Raw genomic sequence first — 21,739 nt, 5'->3', positions numbered from 1 at the left:
AGCCACAATCTACACCAATGAGTAGGTTGATCTAACGACATTGCACAAGGCAGAAAAGTTCTCACAGCCCTGAGCAATGTAGCTGTGGTCGACGGATCTAATTTTAAGCATAGAACCAGCTTCAATGTATGACCTTGGGCAAGTCACTTAACCTTTCTATGATGCTGTTTTTCCCATCTATAAACATATAAATGATAATACTTATCAAAAGGGGCTGTGAAATGCAGGACCCTCCCTACACATGTGGACTACATGGCTGCATAGGGCACATGAAAGTATGGGGCACTACCAGGACAGCTGTAAAGTGGGTCAACTTTTGCATGTGTGGGAGCTGACTCACTGTTTCCTGTTGTCCTGGTGGTGCCCCAAATTATGGGGGGGTCTTGGCGATCCCCTGTGGGGATGGGAACAACTGAGATGGGGAGGTGCATAGGACCCCACATATTCTTAGCACAGCCCTGTAAAAGTGAATGTTTTCTCTTCACTTTCAAGACATTAAGGGACAAGCATTATTATTTAGAACTAGAGAACAGAAAAAATGTCCCTTTTTGTTCAAAATTGATCAGATAATGGGCTTTTTTTTCCAGATTGCTGGAAGTAAATCTGGATGTCATGGCACATGGAATGCTCAAGACCTGTCTATGCACTGCATGAACAAAGCTTCCCTTGCGACTGAACTATAGCACCAAACTAAGGACCTCAGCCAACCACCTTGACTCACATGAGTGACCGTATTGAAGTTTAAAGAACCTGCCACCACACTGAGGAGAACTCTTTAGTTCAGGGCAGGACTAGTCAGAGCATGGTTGAATGGGGAGCTGTTAGTGTAAATGCAGAGTAATTTTTCTTGTCACTCTCCTTTTCCTCAAATAGGGTATGTCTACACTACCCCCCTAGTTCGAACTAGCGGGGTAATGTATGCATACCGAACTTGCTAATGAAGCCCGGGATTTGAATATCCCGGGCTTCATTAGCATAAAGCCGGCGCCGCCATTTTTAAAAGCCGGCTAGTGCGAACCTCGTGCCGCGCGGCTACACGCGGCACGGACTAGATAGTTCGGATTAGGCTTCCTAATCCAAACTATCTGTACACCTCGTTCCACCGGGGTCCCATCGCAGAGGGTGGCCAGCAGGCCAACAGATGCCCCGTTATATAGGAAGAGATTATTACACCTTAGATTTTAGCTGCTAGAACACAAAGTTCCTTCGCAGCGGGCAGCCTGGGGAAGGCTGAAAAGTGCCCCAACGGATCTGTCACCTGGGAGTGACACAGATCCAAACGCCCAAGCTCTCCCTATCTCTGTCCCTTTATGACCGGCTGAAGTTCTTTTAAATTGTGCTTGGTTCTGTTACAGCAACTGAAGGAGTCAGGTTAAAGCTTAAATAGTTACAGGTTTATTAAAAGACTTATAAAAGCATATGGTTACAATGGCTATTGCTCTATTTCTTAAATGCTAACAAATACAGATTTTAAAAATGGTTACAAAGAAAATAAAGATAGAAAATCGAAATAATGGTACCAAGTGACAGCTTAATCTTTAAAGAGCTCTAAGTCTATGTATATATATACTTAAACAAAGGACCACATCCAGGTACAATTTTTACCCCTTTCTGTGCCTCTCGACTCCAGCGTGTCAGGCCAGGGCCGGTCTCTCAATTCCTAGGAAAGACGAATACGAGGTGGGCGTCCCCTTGGAACCTCGGGAGATCAAACACCTAACCCGACCAGCAGATAGATGGTAGATTGACACTCAGAGAAAATGCGCTGCTGGACCCATCTTTATACCCCTGGGGGCCCGTATTCTCTTTCTTATCTAAGATGCCGAATTGTACTGGTCCGTTTTTCGAGTTAAGCTCTACTGTGTAGATGCACCCTTAGTGTAAAAGCCTTCACTTAATGAGCTAAAAGCCACCTGCCTATTAGCCAAGGTTGTAGCAGACTCATCAATTGCTAGATTAGTGGTTTCCAAAGTTTGATATTGGTGACCAGTGTTCCATCTAAGCTGCAGGGCAGCACAGCTTCACAGGTGATTACTCAGCCCCGCCCAGTCAGTGAGCTCCCTGCACAGAGCCCTGAGCCTCTGACTGGGTGGGGCTGATTAATCACCTGTGAAGCTGTGCTGCTGAGCAGCTTGAGGGAACACTGTTGGTGCCCCCTTTCAACAGCAAATCTTTGAGTGTGACCCCCTTTCTAAATTAAAAAAAAAATCAACACTATTATAAATGATGGAGGTAAAGTAGGGCTTGGGGGTGGAGGCTGACAGCTCACAACCTCCCATGTAATAACCTTGTGACACCTAAGAGGTCACAACTTCCCAGTCTGAGAACGCCTGTTCTAGGCTATCATGAGCTTTCGTGGGCACAACCCACTTCTTCAATGTGAAGAAGTGGGTTGTGCCCACGAAACTTCATGATACCATCCACATTTTTTGTTAGTCTCTAAGGTGCCGCAGGACTATTAATTGTTTTTAAAGTTTTTTCAATTACAGACTAATATAGCTACCCCGCTGAAACTTTTGTTCTAGGCTACGAGCCACTAGAGGAGGTAGAGCACTACAACAAGCAGGTATGGGTTATACAAGGGCTGAATGACAGAACTTTACTCCTACTCTTTCCTCCCCTCTCTGTGCTATTTATTTGAAAACTGGACCCGTTAAACTCCATTCATGTGAAGAAGTGGGTTGTGGCCACAAAAGCTCATGACACTATCTATATTTTGTTAGTTTCTAAGGTGCTGCAAGACTATTTGATGTTTTTTAAAGTTTTCCCAGTTACAGACTGACACGGCTACCCCTCTGAAACTTTAGAACTTTACCAACTAATTCTTTCCTGTGACAATAAAAGTGTATTTTTGTTGAGGAGGGACTGTCTTCCGTGAAGATTGCCTAGTCTCCCTTCCCTTCCAGCCTGGATTGGAGTGACCTTCTTTTATACCATGAAGGCTGAAACCAAGTTTTTCCACAACTTGTCAAATCAGCTCCTGGGCTAGCCAGGGGTGAAATGAGAGCATTGGTCTGGAATGAGCCAATGTGCCCAGATAAACCAGGACTTGTTACTAATTACAGAACCCTGACCACATGGGATACCCTGGTAGCCTTAGGTAAAAAGACACAGACTGTGGTGGGAAATGAATCAAGATTTTCCATATGGAAAAGTAGGACATTTGTAGTGTATATGACTCAAATAACAAATCTAAGAGTTAACCAGGCCTTAGCCATTACTATGTAACAGTGCCCCTACCTTAAGCTCACTGATCAGTAGAGCTGAGTGAATTACTTGTAATATAAAATTTGATGAACTTTGACTCTTTTTCCTCTTCTCAGATTTTTCAAGAGTAATTTATAATTTTCTCAAATTTACTATCCAAAATTATTTGGCAGAGAATGCCTGCAAATAATTCCTGATATGCAGATGGTTTTTGAACATTTTGTTGCAAGTACATGATAACTGACATTTGACTAGCTAGTTAGCTTTGGTTGAACACACAGCTGACAGGTGTGGTTTTTGTTCCCCAAATGGAGCAATTCAAGTCTTGAAATCAGGTTTCTGATGCAAATATTTGCATTTATAATTTCAAAATACAAATCTCATCAACACTGTCTATTTGCTTTTAATGCACTGTTTCTATGAATATTCTTCATGCCAGTACATTAATTTACAGTAGTATTAATGGAGATCATGTACAAAAACAATCAACCTGAATTCACTATTTTAATTCTAGAAAATATTAGTGGGAAATATCTGAGATATTTACTTAGCTTTACTGATCAATGGTGCGATCCAATGATGTAGATGTAGATTCACACACAATTGTTTGTGAATCTGCCTATGAATTTTCAATTGTCTTTACTCCAAACACAATAGGTTGGCAATAAAAGTGGGACCAATTGCATTTTAGAAGAGGAACAAGAACAAAGCAATGCAAAACAAAGAAAGAAATGGCGTGTTTGGTCTGGATTGTGCTTTGAAGCAGCTTCAGAAGAGAGTGTTAGTAATTCTGTGGAAAACCTGAAAGAGTTTTTAGAAACAAATGGTATAGGGCCTGGCAGAAAAAGTTCCTGACAGCAATGGGACCAAAGGTGTTTTTTGTTTTTGTTTTGTTTGGGGGGAGGGGCTTCTTAGATGTAACATGGTTTTCAAGAGTGCCTGTTTGGACAACAGTGAAGCAAAAGGTTCTCTCAAATCATAGCTTTAAAACACCCAGTTTCCACGTGATGAGATTGTCTAATTATATTGGAAGAACAGCAAAGATCTAATTTGTGAATGGAATATGCAGTAGAAAGTTGCACAGCAAATGAACCACCAGTTTAGAAGGAAAGAATTCTGGATATTCATTTGAAAATCAACTTGTCTCAGCCTCTCCAATCCAACAATGTGGACACAACTAAGAATTCAATTAGCAATGAATTACAAGGCATTACACACAAAGTATTGGAATAGTCAGCAAGAAGAACTAGTGGGAATACGCTTTTGTAGAGCTGGTTAGAAAATGGAATCTCTGTAAACATCACTTAAACTCAACCACTTGTCCTAGTTTGGATACAGGGTAACACATTCAGATCAGTTTTAGCAGGTTAAATTAAAGCCTGGATTTGAACTAAAGATATTACCCTGCATCTACAATAGAAGAAGTGGCTGACTTTAGTGTAGATGGGATTTAGATACCTCATGTTGTCTAAGGCTGACCTAGACTTCATCATTTTTCTTTTAGGGCAAGGCCTTAGTCTGACTTGTTCCCTTCTGGCATAATTAATGTACGAGGGCTTTTCTTATGGACCAGAAGGCACAAAGGTTAGTATGCTATTTGAATGATACTCTAGTTAAGAAGAAACACAGATATATAGTTACAGAATTTGGAAGCAGCAGTGCAAAGACACTATGAAGCTGAATAAAGACAACCGAGTCCCCTGGGATGGTGCTGTCTTCTTAGGACCCAGAACCAGTACTGAAGGAATCCATCTAGTAAAAGAAAAAGATGAACCTATGGAGCTAGCACTGACACATAATAAAGTTATCCTGTTGCAAGCTTTTCTGGTATTAATAAGTGATTGCTGAACAGTCAGTCACTTTATACTCCTCTAAATTGGTAAAACCGCTAACTGAATCATTAAGAAAAGGTAAAAATGGGGAGAGGGGAGATGTTCATAGAAGTGCCAAACAGTGACACAGGCGAGTGAGCAGCATCTGTGCAAATATAAGAACCTTCTGACTCCATTTTTCTTGTAATGTTGGTTTGTGAGACCTCCTGGTTGGAGTGGGGACTGTGATCTCACTCAGATTATAGAATAATGAAATACCATGAACACCTGCATGGTAGAATGTATTACATCTCAGTAACTGACCACAAAACTTTACTTAAGTTCTTAGAACCCAAGGCTATGTAGCATCTGAAGTGAGAGCATCTAGTTGAGACATTCCAAATCTTTTCAAAAAATACACAAAAATAAAAATGTCAGTATAGCCGCTGAATAAAATCATGACATAATGCGGAGCCCAGATCCTGCATGATCAGAACAATTATGTCAGTAGATAGTGTATTAGGAAGTCTCCAGATTGGCTGAATTTGTAAAAGAAAAATACTGGGTAATTTTATTTTATTTCTATGTTGAGTGTAAAAAAACAAGATTCCAGGAAATTAGAAGTGTAGTGTGCATGACACCTATGACATAATTAAAATGCTTTTAAAAGTTAACTTCCAATCAAGACAAATTTGGCTTTGTGTCCTTTTCACTATTCCATGATGTATGAAGGAGGTCTGGACGATTGTGAGATCAAATAAGAAAATCCTCTTTGTTTTTTTCCCTTTAAAAGGTCAGCTCTTGTCTATCTTGATGATGCTATGATTTTGTATTACAACACAACCCATACGAAACGAATACTAAAAGTTGAACAATTGACAAGGAAAGAGAATTTTAGTCAGATGGTTTAAAAACACCGATTGCTCTTTTTTTTCTTAATGCCTATGTAAGCTCAGAAACTAAAGACCAGTTTGGAAAACAATTACTTTATTAAATACTAGAGGATATATCTGACCTTGCTCAGGTCCTTAACTGAATTTTTGTTTTTGTTTTTTGTTTTTCTTCATTTAAATCATTACTCTGGGGTGGAGCTGGGGATGGAGATGAGGGGTTAATATGCAAACTGCTAGGGGGAAAAGGACAACCTCGGCCCTCTCTCACTGCAGCAGTTTGGAGCCAAGTGAGAAGCACCTCTCCATGGCTGCTGCAGAGGTCACAGCTGAGGTAGGGATGCAAGTCCCCCAGTTGGGGGAGAGACAGATACACAGACAGACACGCAAACAGACAAACTCAAATATATAGTAGGTAGCTTTCTCTACCCCTGCTGCTCCAATGGGGTATAGCTGTCCTGACCCACATCTTTGCTCCCCATGGTGATTATACAGGATAACTGTCCCTCCTGGCAGACCCCCCTCTTTCCATACAATGAGAAACAACTGCATTCCAGGCACATCCCATTGTGGGGGCACAACCAAACCCAGACCTTGCTTTAAGTTATGATAAGAGGAAGCTGCATACCAAATTTGGTGATCCTAGCTTTTACCATTTGTGTGTCTGTCTGTTCAAGAACTCCTCCTAGACAGACAAACTCTCTCAAATATATAATAGATTCTACCCTCCAGCCCCTCAGTTAAGTTGTAATAACTTGCAAGAAACATCATCTTCGACTCTCAAAAAAACCTCCAACAAAACCAAGGAATTTTTTATAGAGATTTAAAGGTAAGAAACAAACAGCCTTTCTTTATACAACAAAGAGAAACACATTTTATTTATTTTTCAGATCACTTTTAAAAGTTGTATGCCACAGTGTCTGGACACAGATTGCTGATCTACCTAGAAGAGTTTGTTCTAATTGAATGTCTTTGCAGGAGAGTCATGAAGTCAGACCAAAACTCACAGAGCTGTTGAACTAGTCTCTACTCATTAGAGATCACTTCAGCACTCTTGCTTGTGTAGTTGAATTAATCTCTCTTAGGGTGCGTCTACACAGCACTCTAAACTCGAAATAAGATATGCAATTTGCGCTATGCAAATTGTCCATCTTATTTCAAATCTATTTCGAAATAGTTTATTTTGAAATTTGGCGCATCTACACAGCACCAAATTTTAAAACAACATGTTATTTAGAGACATCCTGTAACCCTCGTGGAAGGAGGGTTACCAGGATGCCGATATAGCGTGCCCGTTATTTCAAAACATATTTTGAAATAGAGGGTGGCTTGTGTAGACGCAGGGTAGCTATTTTGGGATACCTCCAGTATCCCGAAATAGCCGTGAAATGTAGATGTACCCTCAGTGAACACAGTTTTCCTAATTCTCATTTAGATCAATAGTTTTCATCTTTTTTTTTTTCATTCGTGGACCCCTAACCATTTTGAATGAAGGTCGAAGGACCACAGGTTGAAAACCACTTTCCTATGGTAATAACAATCTTTCACAGACTCCTTAAACATAGTTTGTGGATCTTCAGGGGTCTGTAGACCACAAGTTGAAAACCACTGCTCTAGACTTGTAAGTTAAAGTTCTGAAAAGTGACTAATAATTTTGGGGAACCAATTTTAGACAACTTGAAGGGGGCCTGATTTTCAGACAGTTTTGAGCCTTCGCATCTGAAAATCAGGCCCCTTTAAAGTTCCTTGAGTCAGACAACTCAAAATTAGAGCCACCCAAAATCAACAATCTCTTTTAGAAATGTTGGCTTTAATTACCTCTACTCCAAACACAACAGCACTAACCACAAGGCTATTGGGTTAGCGCAAGGATTGCTAGACAGCCATACCAGGAATCAAACCATTTCTCTCATGTGGCAGAGTAAATCAATCAGGAATCTCTTGCATGGTTGTGCAAGGCACTAATTATTTCATCTTTCAGTCTTTCTTTAGATGTGCAAGGGGCTGGAAGGTTGGACTGTTAGGGCTGGTTTCTGGAATAGGATTTTAAAACAAATTAATTCAACCCAGCAGAGAATTACGTCCTTCTCTCCTTCTCCACTTTAATCCTCTCTTCTCTGCTCTTCAAAGGCTGAGGTGTATGCAAAGGTTTTCCCAAGTAAATTAAAAACTACAGCAAATGCAAAGGAATCAAATTCTAAACAAAATAGAAACAGAAAAGCCATATGGGGGAAATACATGCCATACCCATCTTTGAGATTTTGAAAGAGGCTTAAAGAGAGACACTGTCCCTTTAAGGATTGCCTCATAATGCCTGATCTCTGGGAATAATCAGAGTTGCAGCATAAACTGTGTAGATTGTAACTGGCAGACAACAGGTTTCCCGAAGCCCACTATACTGCATATATTTAGAAAGAGAGTGAGTAATTAGAGGAAGGGAATAGCGACCCTCCACTCGTAAGAGCTGTTAAATTTCTCATTGCACAGCCAAATTTAAAAATAAAATGGAGGAGCAGAGAGAACCAGCTTCCAAAAGTTCTAGAGAGAATGAGTGTCTAACATATAACTTTTTGAGAAAGGGACTGAGCTACAAACTATGAGCCCAAAGCAGCCAGGAAATGCTGCAGCAAGAGCCAGACCCACAGCTCAAGCCACAAGAGAACAGGTCAGTCTGGGATGCATGAGACTGGTTGAGGAGTTATATTTAGACAGGTAAACATGCACAGTAGAAGAGACTGGATTCACACAGACCAAGCCATCAGTTTTTGCTGGGTACCAAGAGAAGCGCTCACAAGAAAACCATGGAAGGGTAAGTATCTGCAGGCTAGAGCATCACCAAGTATGAAGTTACGGACAGACTGACAATCTGGGCACTTCTTCAGCATTATTCTCTGTACTCCCAGCCCCTCCACGTGGTTTTCATATTAAATGAAAAGGCTTTTCAGGGTTGTGTTCATGCGAAATTGCAGTCTGAAAATAGCTGCAATGCTAAGGGCAAGGTAGGTGCCTATGGCAAAGTGCAATTGTACTCAGATGAAAGACTTCTAAAGACAACCATCCTAAGAGATGCAGGAGGCAATGCTGACAATTCAGCAGGCAGCACTTTCCCTCTGTCATTTAATTCAGACCCGATACCATAACTTGGGGTGACAAACCCTGCATTGTTGTGGGTGCCATCTTTCAGATGAGATGGCAAACTAGAGGCTGGGCTATCTGTGATTCTTTAAAGTTTAAATTCTTGTCGTTCCAACCAAATTCCAGCTATATAACTAGATTCTCCATCTACACTACTCTGTGGTTTCAACCAGATACGGTATTTTTTTTTCAATTCCTGTCCTTAAATAGTCAATGTTGCTGTGAACTGTTTAAAAAGCTGCCATGTTTTACCATAGAGGTGGCTGCACTTCCAAAGGATAAATTAAGTGATCCCTATGCATATATAGCTTGTAGCTTGTATTAGTTTCTCCTTGGAAAGCACTTTGGGATGAAAGGTATTTTATAAATATAAGATACACAAGAGAATAGCTTCTCCGTGAAATGTGAAACTGCTGTGCTAAATAATAACAATCACTCCACTTCATTATACATATAAATGTCACATAAGTTTTCTAGACTGGGATGCCAGAAGAGGCCATCAAATCATCTAATTTAACTTCCTGTAGAACACAGGCCATAGCATTTCATCAAGTTACTGTTACAGAGATCAGTTAACTTGCTTTTGGCTACAGCATTTCTTCTAGAAAGGCATCCAGTCTTGCTCTGAAAATTTTAAGAAATGGAGAATCCACAACTTCCCTTGTTACTTTACTGGATTGGTTAATCACCCTCACTGTTAAAAAATTGTGTCTTAAATCTAATTTGAATGTCTGGCTTTAATTTCCAGCCACAGTTTCTTGTTACGCTTTTCTCTGATAAAGAAAAATATAGTTCCTGCAATTCCCCCTCTTCCATGAAGGTACATCTACATCATAGTCAAGTTATCCCTGAAATTTTCAGGGTTGGACTAGATGACCTCCTGAGGTCTCTTCCAACTCTAATCTTCTATTATTCTGTTTGATAAACTAAACAGACTGAACTCCTTAAGTCTCTCACTGTAAAGTACCGTTTCCAGCCCTCAAACCATTTTGTGTCTCTTCTCTATACTTTCTCCAATTTTTCAGCAAAGTCTGCATTGCGTTTACTAACAAGTTCATGTCCCTTTTTCTATAAAAATATGAGCCACAGTACAAATTGTGCTACCTTGAAAGTTTGGGCTATTTGAATCCTGATTTTGAAAGGATTACTGAAGGGCTTGTTGTGTTCTTCAAGTTATTTCAAAAGGTTTTGAATGGTTCAAATGGACAGTGTCAATGGTTTAGGTGACACTGTCAGCCAACTTACACTTAAGTTTTGCTTTAAAAACCCTAATTAATAGAAATATGTTTACATTGACTTCAATAAACAAACTATTTCTAATTATTTGCTTTCTTGCATTTCTGGAAATCCAAATCCATCATCATCATAGTGGTGCAGAAGCACTCTATCAACAAAATGTGAAACTCACCAGCCTTTTGATACAGCATGAAATGCAAAGAGCATTGAAGATGAAGAGTAACAGAATTGCCCATCTCTTGTGATTTTATTGCAAGTTGTACAATATATGGCATTTTACTAAGAGCCCCAGCTCCTGTAAACAAGTGACTGCATGAGAATCACTTAAAAATTTTAGTTTAAAAATGTAAGTTTTTAGACAACCCCCCCCCCCGAAAATATTACCTTTGCACACTCTAAAATCTCAAACAAAAAACAACCCAAACCCAGAAGAGAAATTAAAAAAAACCCCAATTTAAAAGCAGCATAAGATTGTTAAGCCAATCACATAATGCTGGGGGCCTTAATTAAGATTTTTCAAATGTCTGAAGTTGGCAATAATGAAGTGAATTAAACTGTAAAATCCTTTCAATGTCAATAATCTAATAACATGTAAAGACATGGTAGTTTTAATTACTGCATACGATATTTATTTTAGAAAAAAGGGGAATTCAGGGCATGTTTAAAGAGAAGAGGGTGCTAATATTACAGCCACAAAGTGGCTAGCAGGAAACTACTTTCCAACAGGAAGGAATCCCTCGCTGACAATCCTGGGCATAAAAACACACGTGAGAGATGAAGCCTGGGAGCACAGGAAATCCACAGATGGAAAGAGGCCAGCTTGTCTATCCAATTCTGCCTCATAGTCTGAATTGGCAGTTGGACCTCACAACAGTTTTCCTTCCATATACTCATGTAATTTCTTTAAAAAGAAAAAAATAATATGTAACATACACTAGTCTATGGCACACTTGGTAATTTATTCCATATATTGACAATGCTTGGTATATAAAGAAATGCCATCTTCAGTGCCTAGCCTTTCCTCATATAAGTCGATGATTAGGACACTAGTGTAAATAGGAACCTCTCTTTCCCCTCCATTCTATTCTATGTTAAGAACCCCTCTAGAATTTTGTAAACATAGTCAGGCCTATGCTTTTGTTTTCTTTTTTCTAAGGACCTGAACTTTGTAAATATGATGGATATGAGGATGGATATGTACCAGCAGGCAAAAAGTGCTATGAAAATATGACAGCCATTTAATTGTGAGTGCATGGCCAATGTGCACAAATAAGTGCATTCATGAGTAGGGATGTCAGTGTGTAGATGACTACACCATTAACTGATAAGCCTGGGCTCATTGGCAAATCTTGTCAATTTACACATTCCCCTCCCCGCTTGTTGCCTCTGTATCAAAGGCAGTAGGGAGGAGGGAGAGAAGCAGGAGCTGGAGCCTGCAGAGAGCTAGCTCCCCACGAGTACTGGATCCACCTGCACACCCCCAAGCTGCTGCCTCTGATAGAGAAGCTGCAACTTGGAGGGTGAGGGGGGCAGACCGGAGCCAATATGCGTGGGGAGCAGGGTGAGGGAGGGGGCAGGGGAGGCTGCCGTGAAGCAGCCTCTGTCCTCAGTAGGCCCATGCTTCCTGCAGACAGAGGATGCTTCATGGGATGAAGAGCAGTCTCTGTCCATGGGGAGCTCGGACCCCCATGGACAGGGTCTGCTACCGCAGAGCAGCCTCTGTCCGTGGCAGGCCCAGGCTTACTATGGACAGAGGCTGCTCCAGGGGGTGCAGAGCAGCCTCTGTCCATCGGGAGCTTGGACCCCTGCAGACAGAGGCAGCAGCGCAGGATTGCATTCAGCTGGTCTGCGCAGGAAGCTGGTTTTTAAACTGGCTCCCCTAACAGACTGGCTCCCACCTGCCACTCGCACTGCTCCCTCCGATACAGAGGCAGCAAAGCACGGTTGCAGTGGGCTCCCCAGGAGTGCACTGGCTGCTGGCCCCAACCCCAGGGACTATAGAATAGTCTTGTAACTGCTAAGATTTCATGCAGTTACACCACTATTCAGTTACACAATATCTAACATCCCTATTCATGAGGGAGAGAGTGTGTATCCGTGTGAGTGTATGTGTGCATAAGAGCAAGAGTGATTTCTCATATGGATAAGAAAGTGCATAAATGCAAAGTGAAGAAGCCAGTGTTTATGCACATATGTATATTGGGTAGTGTAAGGGGGTGCCTATGCAGACATGCAAAGGAAAACAGAGCTTGTTGTCCCTCCATATGTGCATCAAGGTTGATATGAAACTGGAGGGGAGAGAGATCAATGTAAATGAGGGTGCATCTACACTGCACTGTAGTTCGAAAGAAGACACGTAATGTGAGCTATGCAAATTGTGTGTCTTATTTCTATCTTATTTCAAGATACCTTATTTCGTAATTTGGCACTGTCTACACTGTGCCTAATTTCGAAATAACCCGCTATTCCGAAACTTCCCTTACTCCTCGTGGAATGAGGTTTACAAGGACGTCGCAATAGCAAGCCCAAAATAACGGGCTTGCTGTTAAGAGGCAGGATAGCTATTTTGGGATACTCCAGTATCCTAAAATAGTGTTGCACTATAGATGTAGCCTGAGAGATAAGAACTGGCACAGAGGGAGACAAAAGAGAGTATACACAAAGGCAGCGTGTCAGCTCCCGCTTTGGGGAGGCAAGCTAGCTAGCCTTGCCCCTTTTGCCCAAGGCCCCGCCTCCTCATGGCAGAGCCCCAGCGTCTCCCCCCCTTGTAACTGCCCTATGCACAGCGGGTCAAGCCACCATCAGGAGCAGCCCCCCAATCTGCCATCCCTGCCAGCACTACCAAGCCTCTGTTCCCCTGGCCCCTGAGCACTGGGCCAGCACCAGCACTTGGCTGAGCAAGCAACCTCCCCACGTACTGGGCCAGCCATAGTGCCACCGGAGTCGGGCTGGCCCCAGCACTGAGTAAAGCTGCCAGGCCTCCAGCCCCAAGTGCTAGGCCAGCCCCAGCACTACCAGAATTGTGCTAACTCCAGCTGGCAGCCTCCTCAAGTGCCAGCTCCTCCCACCCTGAAGACACTGGGCTGAGCCGCTGGCCCCAACAGGGCCCCGCAGAGCCCCTCCTTAGTCCACTGGCTCTTTGTGTCACTCCTCATTCCCCTGTCCCCAGGAGGAGGGATGCGGTGCGCAGCAGGGACCTTTGGACGTGGAGGATGGAGTGGTGGAGGCGGTGGGGTTCTCAGGGAAGAGGATGCTATAGTGGCCCGCAGCAGGTTGGCAGCAGCGCTGGGGAAGGCTATGCCTTTCCTATCTTATTATACTGGCTGCCCGTGAGTGTATGTGGGTGCACAAGTGTACATGTTATAGGGATGTAAAATCCGATTTTATCAGTTAAATGGTTAAACGTTATGTTTAACTGGTTAACCGATTCAACGTCCCGTCCCCCACCCACGACGTAGCGGGCCTGGCCGTAGCAGCCAGGCAGGGCGCTGCTCTAGCGTGGCCAGGTCGGCAGCACCATGGGCTGCTCTGGCCAGCCTGGGCCTGCCATAGGCAGAGTCTGCTGGGGTGAGTGCACTGCGCTGCGTCGCAGGTGAGGGGCTGCTCTGGTCAGGCCTACCACAGCATGGGCTGGTGGGGAGCTGCTCCAGCCCAGCCAAGCCACCAGTTAACTGGTAACTGGTAAGCAACACCCAGTAAAGGTGATGCTCACCAGTTAACTGGTGACATCCCTAATATGTTTGAAAACAAAGGCCCATTAGACCAGGGGAAAAGGGAGATTATACGGGTAAACGTAAGTGTGTTGGCACATGCAAAGAACATGTTGATGGGCATTATATAAAAGAGCTCTTTGAGACTACATCTACACTGCAACGCTATTTCAGGATACCAAGTATCCCAAAATAGCTATCCCATGTCTTCACAGCAAGCCCATTATTTCGGGCTTGCTATTCCAACGTCCCTGTAAACCTCATTCTATGAGGCGTAAGGGACATTTCAGAATAGCACTTTATTTCTAAATTAAATGACTCAGCTATTTCGAAATAGCAGTGAAATAAGATACTCAATTTGCGTGGCTCAAATTGTGTATCTTATTTCGAGTTACGGTGCAGTGTAGATGCACCCTGGTGAGGAAGAGAAAGAAATGGAACAGGTGGGAGCATGAGTGCTAGTACATGTAAGTGTCCTGTATGACACAGAAAAAATTGGTTCACGTGAGAATGTCTGTACTGGTGCAGGTGTGTGTATCCACACTTGTATGCCTGTGAGAGAATAGAAGTAGGTGTGTGCATTCATGTGTATGTGAGAAAGGAGTAAGGTGTACATGTGTGAAAGTATCTGTGTGCGCATACCCACAAATTCTATGCAAAGGTAGGGGAACAAGTGTTTTAGACACATTCAGTCAGGTTTGGAGTGAGAGATTTTGTGCAAATATGCATGTGACTTGCATAGGGGAATTGATATGCTTTTATTATGTCAGGATGAATCTGGGTGTTGGTACATATATGCACAGAAAAGCAGGTGCACATATTTATGCATGAGAGATTGAGAACACATGAAAGAGATGGGACTACGTTGGTACACACGAGCAGCTAAGCTGTCTGTACAACAGACCTTGCAGAAAGCGTGAGTTGGTGCACTTGTGAAATAGGTGCAAGAAAGAAAGAAAGAAAACAATGATGCATGATGATGTCATGTTGACATGTGTGGAAAAATGGGCATATACCTGCTTGCATTCTAATCTATATAAAAAGGGCTGATGTGTATGCAAGTACACATGAAGAGGAGATTGAGGGGATGCACAGCTTGTTCACATAAATTTGTGTGAGTCGCCATGTAGACTCATAGACTTTAAGGTCAGAAGAGACCGTTGTGACCATCTCATTTGATATCCTGCACACTGAAGTCAACCAAACCTCACCCAACCACTCCAGCAATACTGCATAACCTCTGGCTGAGTCTCTGAAGTTCTCAAACCCTTTTTTAAAAACATCAAGTTACAGAGAATTTACTCTAGTTCAAACCCACAAGTGCCCTGTGTCCTATACAGCCAACCAACAGAAAACCCCAACACAAAACAAAAAATCCCCCCCCCCCAACCTTAGGGTTTATATGATTGCATCCATAAGCCCATGATGTGGTAACAAAACAGACCTAGTCTGCCTAACAGACATTTACAAGAGGATGGGCTTGCTTGGTCACCAATTCAAAGCTGTAACTTAGCAAAACCAGCCAGCAGCAGCCTTAGTCCAGGAGATAAATGTACAGTGCATATGAACCACTCACTGCTTATGATGCTCTGTCCCAGCAGAGAGGCTACGGCTGAATTAGTCACAGAAACTGCACTCTGGCTGTGCAGGAGCTCGCTGACAGAGCGGGAGAAAGGCAGCTCTGCTAGCGCCAGGCTGCGGAGAAAGCACCTTCGTCTCCAGGTCGATCAGTTTTGGTACCTTTCCCCCCACCGATTTCAACGGCCCAGCACCACCACCCGCCGGAGGGTAAGGTCTCGCAGGACCCCAGGCGACTCCCTGCTCCTGCTTTGCAGCTTGTGAAGATGTCCCGAGCCATCGCCAGGCGACGGACCCTTCCAGCAGCCGGGGAGGGACCGGAGCAGAGGCCCCGCTCCCGTGACTTGTCCTGCAGCCCCCTCCCGCCCCCGCGAGCCGCCGCCAGGTCAGAAAGCGCCAAGTGACAGAAAGTTGTGGAGAGAGTTTCGCGCCCACCCAAGTGTGTCTGCGCCAGGGCAAACCGGGGCCAGGGCTGAGCAAGGCGAGACCCGGACCACCACTCCCCAGCTGCAGCAACGCCCCGCGGCAGCTCCCCCTCACCTGCCCGCGGCGGGGCGAGCGGGGCCTGCACACAACAAAGCTCCGGGCGCAGGCAAGGCCGGGGGGTCCCGCCCCCCATGAGCAGCAGCAGCTCCAGCTTTGTTCCCGGAGACCCGAGCGAGGCTCCACCCGCGCCGCCTCCGGGAGAGAAGCCGCTCCCGCCCCCCGCAGCCCCCACCCTGGCTGTGGCCCACAGCCCGCTGCCTGCCCCTTTCCCGCTGCCCAGCCCGCTCCTGCCCCCTGCTCCAGCCCGGCAGGCCAGTTCCCGCCCTCAGCGCCGCCCGGCCCGCCCTGGGAACTGCTCCTGGGATGCACTGCCCGGGGCTCGGCACAGGCGGCTGGGCCCGCCGGGGAAGGGGCTGCCGGAGCCGCCGGGAGCGGGCTGACACCCCACCCCGCCGGCGAGGGAGGGGGCCCGAAGGCACCGGGGAAGCATCAAGAGGCTCAGCCCGGAGCCTCCCGGGTCTGCACGTCCGGGACCCCCCTCCCCCAGCCAGCATGACAGGAGCATTGGCAAAGCCCCAGCCCAGCCTCCTACCTGCATCTGGCGCGGGATCCTGTCAGGCTGCAGCTCCGCAGGCAGCAGGTGAGTCCCGTTGCCTGGCCGGGGCGGCAGTGGCAGGAGGGAGGAGACGCACCTGCCCCCCCGGGGCCCACCGGCTCTCGCTGCCCCTTAGCCTTTAAATCCGGAGCTCGCCCGAGCCCCCCGTCCCAGCAGGCTCCGGCGCCCCAGTGCCCAGGCCGCCCGGCTTCTCGCTGTGCGGCGCCGCTGGAGGGGGGCTGCTCCCCACTCGCTGGCTCTGCTCCGGCCGCGCGGGGGCTGCCCGGGCTCTTCTTCCCTGCAGCGGCGGGGACCGGACTTAACTTCCAGCCGCAGTTTGCAGCAGCCGCGGTGCCGAGTGCAGGGGCCGGAGCACAGCGAGCAGATCCCGGGGGCTCCGGCAGCCTCCGCCCCGGGCGCCTCCCCCACGCCCTGGGCCCGCCCCCGGGCCCGCCCCAGCCCGGTGCGCAGCTACAGAGAGCCTAGGATCCCAGGGGACTCCCGCCTCTCAGAGTCTGGGATTCCCTCGGCCCAAGGGATACCTGCTCCACAGCCTGGACTCCTACTACCCCCGAGCCCGGGCTTCCCCGCCCCCACGGGGCTACATCCTGTACAGAGCGAGATCTTCGGGACACAGACCCCAATCCCGGATCCCCTTCTCCCAGGGACACGCCCAGAGCCCCCACTCGCCTGGGCCTCCACTCCCTTCCGGACACACCTCCCCGCTGGGGTTTAAACTGCCTGTAAGAAGCCAAGCATCTACACCCCTCCCCAGAGCATGTCATCCTTCTCCCTCCACCCACTAGTGAAACGGATTGTCTTTCCCCAGCATCATGGAGGCGAGGCTGGGGCTGGTGTGCCGATCGCACACTTCCAGAAAGTTACCCTAGGACCGTTATCCCGCTCTGCACAAACCATCGCCCTAAATAATGGGATGAAATTAAAGGGGTGGGACTCAACGGTATTAGAAGAAACCTTCCTGGCAGTATAAACTTAAAACTTCCTGGCAGTGTGATATTTGTTATAATTTCCCCTACTTTTAACATGGGCATTTTCACATCAAAAGTTAGGAATGGAACACATCCAGCCGACTTAATTATCTTAATTAACAGGGGTCCTACAATTGACAGATATTTTTTTGGCTGTTTTATATGTCTTGGATTCTGTTATTTCCACTCCAACTCATCGGATGGAGCAGCTTTTACCCACTAAAGTTCATGATACTTTATTTTTGTTAGTGTCCAAGGTGCCACAGGACAACTTGTTTTTAAAGTTATAGACTAATACAGCTACCCCTCTGAGACTTTGTTTTAGGGAACAGTCTCTCAAGGGAAGGGCTAGAGCCCCCAAGACTTGGGATTTTTAAAAGAAGACTGGGCAAATCCTGCTATAAGAAGCAGCACTGTATTGTCAGGGAGATGAATGGATTGTACAGGGCTTTTTCTCTTCTAACTTCTATTATTTGATAGCACTAGTCCGGGAGTACTAATTCTAGTACTAAAGACTTGGTGCCTTGGATCCCATTGCACTGGGATCGTGATTTAATATCCTGATATGCAATTCTGATCCTGCTGTTAGTACAGCTGCTTGCATATGCCCTTGTGTTTAGCTGAATTCTTGCACTCAGTCCCTGACTGTTCCCACTACAATATGAGTATGCATTCTAACACTACTGTCCTACTGTGTGGATTCCCATTTATTGTGAATTGCTGTTACTCACACCTTGATATAATTATATCATTGTGCCGGTAGTGCTAGTGCCGTGGTCTAATGTGGACACTATGCCAGGAATATGATTTCTGAAAATAATGCCCTAATATAAGGGTTACGCAGAGTTGTTAATGTGTTGTTGTAGGCCAGTTGGTTTCAAGGTATTAGAGAGGCCAGGTGTGTGACGTAACATCTTTTATTGGAGCAACTTCTGCTGCTGATTTATTGGAAAGCTTGTCTCCAATAAAAGATACTACATCACCCACCTTGTCTCTCTCATGTGAACCTTGTCATTATGGCCCTCTTCGGTGCATCCTGATAAACTAAGAGCATGAATCTCGGCCACTAGAAGAGTAGGGTAAATCTGGATGTGAATCCCCTGCCGTTTAGATCTTATTCCACTCTGAAACTGGGTATATCCTGATGACAATCCATGAAGGCAGCAGAGTTTGGGAAGAGGGTGAACATCACATCCAGTGCTTCGCAATGCACAGTCAACCTGTGGAGCTCTTGGCCAGAGGATGTTGTGAAGGAGAATAGGCCCATCGAGGATCATTTGCCAGGATGGGCAGGGATGGTGTTGCTAAGCCTCTGTTTGCCAGAAACTGGGAATGGATGACAGGGGATGGATCACTTGATTACTTTTTCTGTTCATTCCCTCTGAAGCACCTCGCACTGGCCACTATTGGAAGTCAGGATCCTAGGCTAGCTAGACCTTTGGTCTGACCCAGTATGGCACTTTTTATGCTCCAAAATACAAAGTAGTCTGATTAGGGAATGCAGATTCATAAGCCAGTGAACACTTGAATTACATGCATAAAATTGAGCAACACAGAGCTGATGATCCTATTAAGTTGCAACCACCACCTCAGCAGTCACAGAAGTGACTTCACAAATCCATGACTTTTGTGACAAACTCGCCTTCTTAATCAGGATGCCCATTCAGAGTGCATTAAGATTCACACTCAAAGGTATGAATATAAGACTTCACATTCATAGTGCAATAGGTTCTACATAGTAGTTTCCATATTGTAGCCTGATCTAAGGTTATGTTTAAATTTCTAATTGCCCACCTTTAGGGTTAACAGCTTCTTTGTCCCAGGATCAGGCCCAGTATTCAATTATTCTGTGATTGGGAACCCTGAAGTGCACAGTTGCAACACTCACGCTATAGAAACGTTTGTATATTTACAAATATAGTTTATTAATACGGTTAGCACAGTCACAAACACCCCAAAATAATGAGATAGGGAATGTACATCCGTATTCCATACTATATGCCTACATCATTCCTTCTAGAACAACCTCAGGTGTTAGCCCATCATCTTTCTCATTATCTTCACCTTCCTCATCACCAGGGGCCATCCTTCTGGCCCTTCCAAGGACTACATCTCCCTCTTGCCCCTAGGCTGGGGACCCACTTTTATACTATGTGACGCTGACAATAACACGTTTGATGCATATTCAACAGGGCTAGGTCTACACTTGCAGCTTCTTGTGCCAGAAATATGTAAATGAGGCTAAGCGTGGACTATTGTTGATCCTCATTTGCATACCTAATGAGCCGCCATTTTTGCAGAAGAGGCTCTTGCGCTAAAAGGAGCTGTCTACACGGTCCCTTCTTGTGCAACAACAACCCCCTTGCGCAATGCCGTTCTTCCTGAAAAGTAATCAGCGTGACGGCATTGTGCAAGAGGGGTTTTGTTGCGCAAGAAGGGGCAGTGTAGACAGTTCCTTCTGGTGCAAGAGCCTCTTTTGCAAAAATGGCGGCTCATTAGGTATACAAATGAGGCTTGGCGATATTTCACGCTTAGCCTTATTTGCATATTTCTGGCACAAGAAGCTGCATGTGTAGACATAACCCAGGGGATGTTTCTAATGTTGAAGTGTTCTTTTCCTATTGGTCAATGTATCATGGCTCTCAACTTATTATCATATACGTCAATTCGTTGCCATGGGCCTTTGTGGTTATCTATCACATTCTGTGTCCTGATTACTCAACTTAGCCCGAACCAATTATTTTGGGACTTTTATATAATGATGCATCTGCTGGGTCTGAGGGTATTTTTCCTACCATCCTGTGGGGTGAAAGGTCCCAGACCTAAATTCCCCTTTTCAGTCCCGGGAAACCATAAATAAGCTATGACCGCTATCTGGGTGAGACCATGTCCCCTCAACGATAGAAATCTGCTAACCTCAGCTTCTGCTGATCTTGCAAACAGCCTGTTACAGCATGGACAAAAGATAAACTATAACCCCATATTACTTAACCTGGACTGTGAGCTTCTTTCATTCAAGTGCAACCCTGCCCTCTAATTGGCTGTAATGCAGACATGGCACTCATTGGAAAGTGCATTCAGAGGCTGAACTGTTTTGTTATACCCTACAGCAGGAACCACTGCACTGCAGAGGATCCCGATTCACCAGACAGCCCTTGGGTTGGGCTATATTGCACCCACGCTGCTCCTACGTATCTGGACTGCCACATAGCCCAGTCAATGTATGGCACCAACAGGCTTGTGGTTGACTGTGTTGGGGAAGGCAAGCAGCATATGCACACAGTTAAGTACAAGCAGCAGGACCACTAATTTGAGGCTCTTGCTAGACTAATATATACAGGAATGGCCTGAGGCCAGCTGCGGCAGCTGGCACCCCAGGCAGAAGGCGCGATCGGCGCCCCCGCCTGCACGGTTGTCAATGGCCGTGACATAATCACGGGACGCCCTGGCACCCCATGACGTCATCGTCAGGTACCCGGGCCGGCGGCGCCCTAGGCAACTGTCTAGTCTGCCGAGGCTCACGGGCCACCCCTGCATATCATAGAATCATAGAATAATAGGACTGGAAGGGACCTCGAGAGGTCATCGAGTCCAGCCCCCCGCCCTCAAGGCAGGATCAAGCTCCGTCTACACCATCCCTGACAGATGTCTATCTAACCTGTTCTTAAATATCTCCAGAGAGGGAGATTCCACCACCTCCCTTGGCAATTTATTCCAATATTTGACCACCCTGACAGTTAGGAATTTTTTCCTAATGTCCAATCTAAACCTCCCCTGCTGCACTTTAAGCCCATTACTCCTTGTCCTGTCCTCAGAAACCAAGAGGAACAAATTTTCGCCTTCCTCCTTGTGACACCCTTTTAGATATTTGAAAACCGCTATCATGTCCCCCCTTAATCTTCTTTTTTCCAAACTAAACAAGCCCAGTTCATGAAGCCTGGCTTCATAGGTCATGTTCTCTAAACCTTTAATCATTCTTGTCGCTCTTCTCTGTACCCTTTCCAATTTCTCCACATCTTTCTTGAAATGTGGCGCCCAGAACTGGACACAGTACTCCAGCTGAGGCCTAACTAGTGCAGAGTAGAGCGGCAGAATGACTTCA

At 45.4% G+C, this 21,739-nt stretch overlaps 1 protein-coding gene and 1 long non-coding RNA gene across 3 annotated transcripts in view; one reads left to right on the top strand and one right to left on the bottom strand.

Annotated features, from left to right (window-relative positions):
* WNT5B (Wnt family member 5B) overlaps window positions 1-17,217 on the bottom strand; it is a 107,812-nt gene extending 90,595 nt beyond the window's left edge. Inside the window, exons 1-2 of one of the 2 annotated variants that reach the window (XM_089775762.1) lie at window positions 16,646-17,217; window positions 15,566-15,684 (exon numbers count right to left, since the gene is read on the bottom strand). Coding sequence is in view for 1 of the 2 variants with exons in the window: in XM_075941178.2 (XP_075797293.1) it covers window positions 16,646-16,651 (6 nt within the window). In the remaining variant the exon portion in view is untranslated. The remainder of the gene's footprint in view (window positions 1-15,565; window positions 15,685-16,645) is intronic. The other variant, XM_075941178.2, reaches the window with a different exon arrangement.
* The window catches only part of LOC142831292 (uncharacterized), a 45,413-nt gene continuing 40,078 nt past the window's right edge, over window positions 16,405-21,739 (top strand). The window contains exon 1 of the long non-coding RNA XR_012907012.2: window positions 16,405-16,693. This is a non-coding gene — a long non-coding RNA (uncharacterized LOC142831292). The remainder of the gene's footprint in view (window positions 16,694-21,739) is intronic.

Source organism: Pelodiscus sinensis, chromosome 1 (genome assembly GCF_052426305.1).
Source record: "Pelodiscus sinensis isolate ZL-2025 chromosome 1, ASM5242630v1, whole genome shotgun sequence".
Classification (NCBI taxonomy): Eukaryota; Metazoa; Chordata; order Testudines; family Trionychidae; genus Pelodiscus; species Pelodiscus sinensis.
This window is presented reverse-complemented; position numbering and strand designations above follow the sequence as displayed.